This window comes from Arachis duranensis, chromosome 4 (genome assembly GCF_000817695.3).
Source record: "Arachis duranensis cultivar V14167 chromosome 4, aradu.V14167.gnm2.J7QH, whole genome shotgun sequence".
NCBI lineage: Eukaryota > Viridiplantae > Streptophyta > Magnoliopsida > Fabales > Fabaceae > Arachis > Arachis duranensis.
Window position 1 is genome coordinate 118,965,235 of NC_029775.3, and position 10,955 is coordinate 118,976,189.

General features: G+C 33.2%; 1 protein-coding gene and 2 non-coding genes across 3 annotated transcripts; 1 reads left to right on the plus strand and 2 right to left on the minus strand.

Annotated features, from left to right (window-relative positions):
* Positions 1–2,804: 2,804 nt before the first annotated feature.
* On the minus strand, positions 2,805–7,507 carry LOC107486501 (uncharacterized). The gene is made up of 7 exons (XM_016107055.3): positions 6,614–7,507; positions 5,783–5,929; positions 5,072–5,421; positions 3,655–4,399; positions 3,477–3,573; positions 3,346–3,400; positions 2,805–3,198 (listed from the first exon to the last, which is right to left on the minus strand). The coding sequence occupies exons 1-7, from the start codon at positions 7,128–7,130 to the stop codon at positions 3,136–3,138; spliced, it is 1,974 nt and encodes a 657-aa protein (XP_015962541.1). The 5' UTR covers positions 7,131–7,507; the 3' UTR covers positions 2,805–3,135.
* A 736-nt stretch (positions 7,508–8,243) lies between these two features.
* Positions 8,244–8,315, plus strand: TRNAE-UUC (transfer RNA glutamic acid (anticodon UUC)). Its single transcript has one exon. It is a non-coding gene; the product is annotated as a tRNA-Glu (tRNA).
* A 302-nt stretch (positions 8,316–8,617) lies between these two features.
* On the minus strand, positions 8,618–8,690 carry TRNAE-CUC (transfer RNA glutamic acid (anticodon CUC)). The gene has a single exon. It is a non-coding gene; the product is annotated as a tRNA-Glu (tRNA).
* Positions 8,691–10,955: the final 2,265 nt, after the last annotated feature.

The window sequence follows — 10,955 nt, forward strand, 5'->3', positions numbered from 1 at the left end:
TGCGCGGATCGCTCACGTTCTTTGATTTTATTTTAATAGTTTTATTTTGGGGTCATGGAGTTGAAATTACTGGAGTAGCCTTTGCTCTTAATGGTTGTGGAACTAAGGGGAGGGTAATCTGGGGATTTCGGAAGGTTGCTTTATGAGTTTGGAACGTGGGCTCTCGTGGGTGTTCACTGGTTTGACCGTTTTGCCCATGGTTGGTAGAATGTAAGGAATAAAGAGGACTAACGTTGCAGCTGTATTAACTTGAATCTTCTCCTACACTAATTAAATTTTTATATTAATTATGGTTTAAATGATCATCTCCAACATGATTTTCATTCATTAGTTGAATGAAATTGGTATATCAAAATAAAATTCTATTTCAGTTAAGTTTCCTTTCTTAAAATATATTCCAAAATTGAAAGAAATTTGAAATAGAAAATTTTGATTCATCACTCTTATATAATCACTATTTGATATTTTGAGTTCAAAATTTTAGAATTACTCATTTAAAGTCAAAAGTTATATGTTGAACATTCTACTAAGAATTTGAATCATAACTTTTATAGTTTGAAATGTATGTCATTTACTAGTTTGAAAACATTTTCCTTATAAATATAGAAATACGATTAGTAAAGTTGGGACTCGAGGGGTATTTCGGTAAAAATGATATTAGGTGTTTGGATTTTGGAGAATATGCCATTTGATATTGAATTGAGAATGCCACGGTGTATGAGTGCTGTTAACTAGGAAAGTGCCCAATTGAGTTGAGGGTGTTTCAAGATAAGCATCGCCTTTGTCGCATTTGTGCTTACTCATTATGTTGAGTTTAATTTTTCACTTAACTACTTAGGGACTCTTTGGTCACTCTATCTCTCTATCTAGTGTCTAGGATACTTTATGAACAAAAAACTATGACCTTTTTCTGTCGTTTGTTGGTTGTAAAACACTATAACATAGGACTAAAACATTTGTAATAGTAATAACAATAATGTTATGTTAATTATTAAATAAATATAATAATATAAGGAGTTAAGGACTTTGGCACAAGGAAGACAACAAATGAAAAAGGTTAAACAAGATCAATTTTGGTTGTGGTATGGATTGTGATGTAATGCAACCTATTATGTCTTTAAACATTTAGGTACTCTCTTAATCCACTTTGAGGTATCTTTGACTAAAACTAGAAATTAGTTTAAGTTTGGAGTCCTGATTTATAATAATCTTTGTCAGCGATATTCATTGGATTTTTATTGGAAAATTAAAGTTTATCCAAAAAGGAAAAAAAAAGTACAAAGGATATATGAATGGAACATGACCGATTGTGATGGTTTGAAGGCGGTGCCTTGTAAGTTGAGCATGAACAGGTAGAAATGTAACTGCCAAGTTTACTCTCAAAAAGTTTTAATTTGTTTCAAGGATTATTCAACCTATGAAAAAATTTCTGAAAAATTTAGATGTTCCTCCTCCATGACTTTTCAGAACGATGAAAGGATTAATTCCTTAGACTAATTCTCCTTGGCTTTTGACATTCAGGTAAACTAATAATAATATATTAGCATGATTATTAAGTTGTTATTATTAGATAGAAACTCAGCTCCAGTCGACTGTCATTAAATAAAAATTTAGTCAAATCAGTTAAACTATTTAACGACTTTCAACTATCAAATTTACGTAAAGTTGATTATAATTAAATTTCCACCTTATTATTATTTTCACATTTCATTTCATCTGATCTACATAAAATCCGCAAATATGCCAAACTTTATTAAAGTAAAATAGTATCGGATTTGTTTCGTGTACCATTGATTGTATAATTCTGGTGGTTTCTCTTGATTCGTTATGGAGAATCGGAATGACTTCATTCTTTTACCAGTTATATTATATATAAACAAATAACAATAACAACTGGTAAATTCTCTAATACAAATAGCGAAACCTATTAAACACGTGTTCAATACTAATCATCCTACATAGATTTAGGGTATATCTCCAATTTCAAAGTCCAAATTCATTTGACCACTTAGCCATGATTATAAATCCTTAATAGAACTTATATCAGCAATTGTATTATGTACAATCCTGAAGTTTAGATTGTCTTAAATAGTCAACGTTTGTGCTTTATAATTATCTTCTATTTAAGTCAATATTATCCAATTCTCCAATTTGTTCACATTAAAAGTATTAGTTTCCTAACCTTCTTTTTCCTCTAATACCTTTTGTAAATGAACAAAGTTTGAATGTAAAACATGCCCGCATAGCCACACACTCCACGCACATCCAACCAAATTCTCTATTTAAATAATCAAATGAAGTTGGACGCTAAACAATTGTGGCTACCACTTGCCTTAACTTCGAACATTTAACACTTGGACTGCATTTTAATACTTAGCTGTCGTAAGTCTTAACAACGAAGATATACAGATCCTTTGGCTGGGAGAGCAAATGCAAAAGATGCTGAGTTGGTGAAGTTCATTGATCACTATGACAGAGTGGTTAGGATTTGCAGTATCACCTCTCTTTGCACAGGTGGGCCACTGTAGTTCAGATGTAACCGACCTCTCATTTTCTATGGCGTCTTTATTTTCAATGAAATTCCCTATTTAGGATAAAATACTTGCGGTGGCACAAGCTTACAAGACGCACTTGTAGTTGTCAACTTCAGGAGATGGTAATGAAACTTTGTTTGAATTCATGCTATATACATCAGGATAATGCAAAAGTTGAGAAAAGAAGAAAATCATGGATTCAAATTATATCAACCTAATGGGGCAGCAATAAATATAAATACAGCAACAATATATGGGACAAGGATTAACTAACCCCCAAAATTGTGACTGAACAAGTCAACTATCCAAAATTTGAAGAACCGTTACAAAGAAAAGAAAAAAGAACTGTTCATGTGAGGATTCGTGGCAAAATTAAAATCTGTCTGGAGAGACGACAATTCGCACTCTTCACTGCGACAGGCCAATGCCAACAAGGGCACAAAATTTCAGAACAAGAAAGAGGCTCACTACATTATTCAAAGATGAGAAAATAGTACACAGAAAGATGCAATACAACAATCTTCTCAAATTTTATTGCTGCCAGGCTGCTACATGGGGATTTCAGCGCCCATAAACTTGAGATGATCCGCATTTGCATTATTTATATCCACAGCTGTTCTCTCCTATATTCTCTTACAATTACAGGAACACTTGTTGGTGGGACCTGCCAACAATTGTAAACAATCATGACCTATGGTGAAGAATATGCAAATGATAGTGTCCCTTTTAAAAGGGACAAACAATCTATGCTCACAAGGTTTGCCTAGGACAAGGTGCACATCTATAACCTTCATTGGATAAAAGCACTTACCATGCCATAATCTGTGACTATCATTGAAATATAATCTGAAGGAGTTGCATCATAACTGGCATCAATTTGAAGAAAATCAAAGTCAGTAAACATTTTTGGTGGTCTTTTATGTATTATCTGAAGGTGCTTACATCAAATTTAGAAGTTGCAGATTTTCAGTATTGGCCCAACCATCCAAGTAGTTGACATCCTCTCTACCTAGAACCTTGGAAATGACTTCTGGATCACCTGAAAGAAAATCCAATAAACATTAACATTCTTTCAGACAAGGAAATAATAGATCCTCATAGTTTGTGACTGTTTACATACCGAGTTCATTTGAGCATATCGAATCAAGTTGTACCCTTTCACTAAATTTATAAGCCTCACAACACACTAAAACAGGGACACGAAACGAATGAGCAATCATTGCAACACATGCAGTCCCAACTCCTGAATAAACTGTCCCATTAGACAAAACTGATGAAGCACCCAAAAACACACGAGTGACTTCATGCATTATGTAGGAAAGTGCATTTATTTGAGTGTATGTACAGCTAAGACCTTTCTCCACCAACCTCCGAAGCAAAATTTTTCCTCTAAGCTGTGGACGAGAATCAACTATTATAACTCGAAACTGTTTTCCTAACTTATGTGCATGTAACAGTATCATTTCAACAGCCGATGACAATCCATAAGTAAGAAGAACATCACCATCTCTTATTTTTGTGACTGCATGCTTAACTATCACCTTGTCAGCAAGTATAATCTTCTCATTTATAAAACGCTCAATATCTGAGTGTAGAGAAGCTTTTGATTCGGACTCAGACAGTGTCAAAGGTAGTTTAGCAATTCGAGTTTTAAGAAATTTTATTGCATTTCCCATACTGATACAAAGAGGCCGACACTCAATGAGGAATGAAACATAGCTACTTATTTTTGCTGTTAGGTCTCTCACAAAAGTCTTCTCCGGTGGAACTCGGTAGTCTCTGATGGCATCTTGAAATGCTTGAAGCATTGCAATGCAACGAGCATTACTGCCAGATATATTGCCAGACAGATACTGCAAACCCGCCTGATAATCATAAAGACTACCATGGTTAAGGGAATAACCATAGAATTTTTACAATATGGCTCATAGCATCTCAGTATTATACAATTTTGACACCATTCACAATGAACTTCTTAGTTGCAGATAGTATAGGCAAGAAAATACACTGCAGGTATAACAATATAATATAATAATACAAGTGACTTGAAGTCAGGTGTTTTATCAAATTGAACGCCCAACAATCAATTTTTATTGATGAAAAATTAAGCAAAAAACTTAGAAAAAGTTTAAAGAGAACTAAGTGCTGAACCTGTGTTAAATAATTAGCAATTAATTAAGTATCTAAAGCTATATGAAACTAAAACATTTCAAGTGATTGATTTAAACACGAAAAGTTTTGCTGCACAATATCGGCAATGACCTCTAATCTGCTGAACATTTAAAACTGTTTTATTTCTATGTTGCAAGAAAGAACTGATTTTGAACTTTACGATAGGCCTATATGGGTTTGTCAACTCCTTCATCAGGACAAGAAGGGATCCCAGGGTAAGGAACATCAACTTATCCTGTGGCATTATTTCACAATTGAGTCATGAGTATGAAGCCATGAACATCACAGATATTGTGAAATGATGACTCCTGGCTGTATAACAAGAATGATTGTAACAAGACACAACAAGGAAATAAGATAGCCACCTTATAAACTGCAGGATGCACAGTATCAAGCTGGAAAAACTTCGCCTCAAGATCTGGAAGAAGACTCCCATGTTCATACTGTGGCAAATGCCTGAACAACTCAACTCTGTTCCTAGCTTCTGTTTGTTTTACCACAGCACGCCGTTTAGCTTTCTCCACTCTGCTTTCATCATCATATTGCATGCGTGGTTGAGGAACATCTTTCTTTCTATCCTTTTCTGGTGGACGATCACATCCCTTCTTCTCAGACGCTGCAACTGAAGAATTATCTACTTTGTGTGGGGGCTTTATGGCCTTAGCTGGTTTTGCAGTCCCAGAAGTTACAGTTCCAGATGCCTTATTTCCTTCAGCTAATAAGACAATAAGACATTATATAATAACATAATAATGAGCAGGCAACTGTTCATTGGAAAAAGAAATTTCATGAAAACAAGTCATAAGTTCCCAATTTAAACTTGTTGAAAGAAGTGTTAATACAGAAATTGAGTCTTTGCCGGGTGGGTCTAATCTGAAGATTAAACTGGGTCCAAATAACAAAATTTATGGCATTTCCAACGGAAGAGCTCGAAGATAGACATAAAATCAATAATCAAATGTCATTTCCTTGTTCACAAAAACTTAAAAAATAAAAGATTTTTTAGAATTGGTGTGATGATCACAACTAAACATGCAATAGTTCTAATCAAAGTAGGGCATAATAATTGCTAATACCTTTTGCAGCAGCCTTTGCAGCTCGTTGTGCTTCTTGAAGAGCACGTCTTTCAGCTTTTGTGGTCTTATCTTTCTTCTGCTTTGAATTTGTAGCTTGGTCTTTCGCTTCCAATGCTGATCCTCCTCCATTATCTGCTTTCTCTCTTCCTAGAGGTGATTAAGGAAGGAATAAGAAAAGGATTAACAAAGTGATTTGATTTCTAAACAAAGTCATATATGCAAGAAAGAAAGAAAAATTAGAAAACAAAAAAATACCACATAGGGAGACCAGAGAGAGAGAAACATTCGATGCCATCCATAATTAACAAGAAGCAAGTTTGACAAAAAAGAAAATGAAAAGTTTCAAAAATCAACTTTTAAAACCAAACACGTACTATCAAGACGAATTAAAGTCAACACCAATTTCACGTATAGGATAGTTATAGCTTCCCATGTGCCGACACAAACCTCAATCTATCATCTTAAATTGCGGTTCAACAATCCAACCTTCATAGGGCAAACAATAAAATGATCTTCATACTCAAAGCACATAATTCTCCACTTGAATTCTCACTAGTAATACAAAAAACATTTAAATGAAGCTCATATTCAAAAAGCACGTAAATTCACAACACAAAAAGCACTTAAAATAAGACTCATATTCAAACATGAACCCTCCACTTCAATTCAAATTAGATTCATATTCAAAGCGCATAAATTCTACCCTTCAATTCACTCAACAAACAGCACTTAATGACTTCAAATTCAAAATCACATAAATTCTCCACTTAAATTCAATTCAAAGTCAAACAACGGAATAACCAAAACTAAACAAGAGAAGCAAAACCTAACCGCGAATCCCTAGGGAGGAATCATTCACCACCGAGACCGTAGTCAATCCGCTCGCCGGAACGCTGCTAGCCTTCGCCGCCGGCGACTCGAATCCGCCACGAGGAAACGAAGTCGCCGCCTTCCCTCCGCCGCGACCAGGCGAAGCCACCGCAGCTCCATTCAAGCAGTAATCTCCGTCACCACCGCCAACGAACCTGCTGGAAGAGTACGAAGGCGACGCCGGAGACATCGGAGCTGGAAAGAGCTCCGACGAGCTCCCGTAGCTCCCGCCAGCAACAACGGAACCCTCGATGGAAACAGAAGATGCACCTGGCACAGTCGGCGCCAGCGGCCGAGCATGGTGAAGGAGATTTTCCGACGAGTGGCGCGGCGGAGGGATCATGACGGGAGAGAGGGAAGAGGAAGGAAGGGGGATCGGGTCGGGAAGACCCGGTTGTGAGAGTTCTGGTGGAGCAAAGAACCCGACCTTTCGAACCTTGGGGTCAATGACGGCGCGTGGAGCTCGGCGCGTGTCCATTGGTGATTGATTAAACAGAAAAAAGAGTGAGGAAGTGAAAGATGTTAGGGTTTTTGAACAGAGAAGAACAACGAGCAGAGCATTGTTTTGGGGTTTTTCGAGTTTCGATTATTTTGTTTTCGTTTTTCTGTGAAATTTTGTTTTCGGATTGAATGTGACTCAGAGTGCGCAGCCGAAAAGGTGAAAATGAATGAGAAAAAAAAAAGATTATTATATGAATATTTTTTTTCCTTTGTTTGATGCTTTTGCAGGTTTGAGTTGATAGAGTTTATCAGTTTTCTCTGCATCTCATCTCACTCTCACTCTCCAGCTATATTTTCTTCCATGTTATCGTTATTTTTCGAAAATCTCAATTGGAGGTAAATTACCAAATTTGACATGATAATAATATCTACATTTAATTTATATGTTTTCTCAAAAAAAAATAATTTTCATGTATTATTAATTTATTATTATTATTAGAAAAACATGCTTTACTGACTTTTGTATAGAATACAATAATCAAATTCAATACAACTTCATAGATAAATTTTCTTTTATACAAGAAAAACAATATTTTTCTTTTTTATTTTTTTTAACTCTTAGAATTGAAAGAAAAACAATAGAGATTCCTTTTCCGATGCTGTGGAAAGTGGAAACAATTTTGTTTTAATGGATTCCTTTTTTTCACCACTTTATACCTGACTCTTACCTCGTTAAATTGAATAATTTCAATGGTTTTAGTTTTAGATAGGAGACTCTGATATTTTGCAAGTATCTGTACAATTCGTACTACACATAACACGCTTACACAGGAGTTTATAGTACACAGTACTTTCAAGTGCTCTGTGTATAAAATTAAATCCTTACCTTATCTGAATTATAATTGAACTACCACTATCCTTATCCTCACTTATAAAGTAAATAATAATAATTTAAACAAAGCTATACGTTTAGTTTATTCTAAATTAATTTCAAATCTACTTTGCTTTTTCTTATGTCAATCCTTTGTCATCACCCCATTTAAGATATTGTTAAGATAAACTCATCCCCGTCAGAATGGAAAAAATGTTTAAACTCATAATTTAGGGCTAATCATGTAAATTGTTATATAAGCAAAACTTCATCAATAATTCCATTGTCGTCCAGCGGTTAGGATACCTGGCTTTCACCCAGGAGACCCGGGTTCGATTCCCGGCAATGGAAATTTTATCTTTTTTTTCTTTAATTACTTCTGAATTCTGATGCTGTCAAACTTATAATTAAGTGAATGATGAACAAGTGCCATGGTTTTATCATATATCATTCTATGATCAGCTAGGTCCCCTTCATACTTCAATTTCATAATGTTTTCCTATGCTTTACAGAAAAGCATATAAAAATGGCATCAAATGTTCTTCATCTGCCATTGGAATTGATTCAGGCTGGAAGAGTTCTAGGAACAGTCACAGACTCAAAAAGAGTTCTAGGAACAGTCACAGACTCAAAAAGGTTTGAAAAATGGAATATTCCGTTGCCGGGACTTGAACCCGGGTCTTTCGGGTGAGAGCCGAATATCCTAACCAACTAGACTACAACGGATTGTTGATTTGGGTTTGTGGCAAATTTTATTAATCTTATAACTACTTATATTTCTTTGTTATTAAATCTTAACAAAAGAACGTTTGAAACAATTTTAGAGCATATATATACTTAAGATTATCTATTAGTTACTTTAGTGAATCATACACTATTACCCTCACAATATTGTGCTAAAATTATTACTATCTCAACTTCATATAATAATTATCAATGTTTTGAACTACCCAACCAAAACAACTGAAATATACTGCTATCAAATACTCCATTTATTAATTTCACGAGCATGTCTGTGATTGATATGGGGACTGAATAGTGAATGCGTACACAAGTCACAAGATGCTATACATAATTTTCATCAGAAGACATTGACAAAACAGGTTTGTCGCTATTTCCTTATCAATAAACACTAGTAACAAATTAAACTGAAAAAGCACAAACAAATCGTAGTTATTACTTATTAGTTGATTTGATTGCCATGCATGGCTGTTGCCTGATTAATTAATATATTTACCGAATCATCATATTATAATAATAATAATTAATAATCTAAGAATTTGGATCACATAATGTATATATAGCCACACTTACATGCATGTGATGATATGATGCCACTTTAATTATATCTTGGTCCACACTCATGATCATGTAACACAAGAAATATATATATAGCCCCTACCATTATATTCATGTACACGAAATTAGATTGTCTCAATTAAAATGGTTAAGTGTTATACATCATCATCATTATAAATAACTCATGATGAGTTCAATTCCAACACTTATGCATCCACCAAGGAATTGAATTCAATTCATCACCTAATAAGATCCAATAAGGCATTGCAGCATCATATGGCTATGCTTAGTTTAATTTTTGAAACCCCACAAAAATCATATATAGTAATTTTATCTAGGCAAAGGCTAACAGACAAATCGTTTGTCGGTTTCAGACTTTTTCACATATATAAACTAAACCAAACATGTGCGGGTAATAATTGATTTTTGGTGATTGATCATACTATGATTGATATGTACATGAATCTATCATACATTATTTATCTATGTATTCTCCAACATCAATATTGAATAAATCACTGTATATACATATATATGTAACCAGCCAAAACCCCAGAACTACTACTTTTGGGTTATTCACAGCATAAAGGACCACAACACAGATTCAACAACACATAAACCATCTAGTTTGACTCAACAATCTTAAAAAAAAAAAAATCACAAGAGCGATAGAAGATATCATGGTGATAAATAATTTGTTTTTTGCATGCATGGTTCGTTGTTGTTATTAAATTTAATTAATTTGGTGTTCAAATTAAAGCAGTTGAAACTTGAAAAAAGTGAACGCTAGCTCAAGAGAGAATGGAGCAGTGAAACACAAAGAACAAGTGAATCCAGTTTCCGTTTAATTATTATGTTAGGTTTATATAATTTTACTCAATTTTTAACTAGGTTTTTGTATTTTTTATTTTAATTAAATTTTTATACTGCATTTAATTTTATAATTAAGTCATTTCTAGTATTAAAATTAATTGAATATTTTTTTATAAATTAAATGAATATTTTTTTATAAATTAAAAATATTTATAATTAAAAATTTAATTAGATATTTAACAACATATATTTTAGAATAAATATTTTATTAATTTTAACATTTTCGACAAAAAAATTATCTAATTACAAAAATTAAAAATAATGTAAATATTTAATTGAAAAAATATATAAAAATTTAATTAAAAATTTGGTAATAAACCTTTAATTTTCAAAATGAATTGAATGGTAAATCATACTTTTTTTAAGTAAAAAAGTTTAACACAGTAAAATGAAACAAAAGAAAAAAAAAACTCATCACACTAAAGATAATAACTCCTAATTATCTTTAGCATTATCATTAACAATATCAACAATCACAAAGTTCACCACCAATTCACTTAACTTGTAAACTTTAAATTGTACCTCTTTGGATAAAAGTATACACACAACTAAGAAAACTAGTTAGCTATGCTAACTAAGTATAACTAACTCCATGTACTTAGTCACATGTGTATAACCAAGTACCCATAAACATCTTCAAATCCAACTAACTAGTAACTACTCCCATATCATGTTTAATTCTACCCTCAAGTTGGGGATTAAGATTTGTTCACAGAACGTAGAAAATAATAATGAGAAGAATTTAACTATCATCTATTTTTAAAATATATATTAAAATTATTAATTAATTTTTTTAAAGAAAATAATATAACATTTTAT

Excerpts from the sequence above, each read along its gene's own strand:
- LOC107486501 (XM_016107055.3), bottom strand. The coding sequence starts at position 7,130 with ATGGACACGCGCCGAGCTCCACGCGCCGTCATTGACCCCAAGGTTCGA. Across the intron at positions 4,400-5,071 it reads TGCATCCTGCAGTTTATAAG|GCGGGTTTGCAGTATCTGTC; the intron begins GTGGCTATCTTA and ends TATGATTATCAG. Across the intron at positions 3,574-3,654 it reads GATATGCTCAAATGAACTCG|GTGATCCAGAAGTCATTTCC; the intron begins GTATGTAAACAG and ends ATTTTCTTTCAG.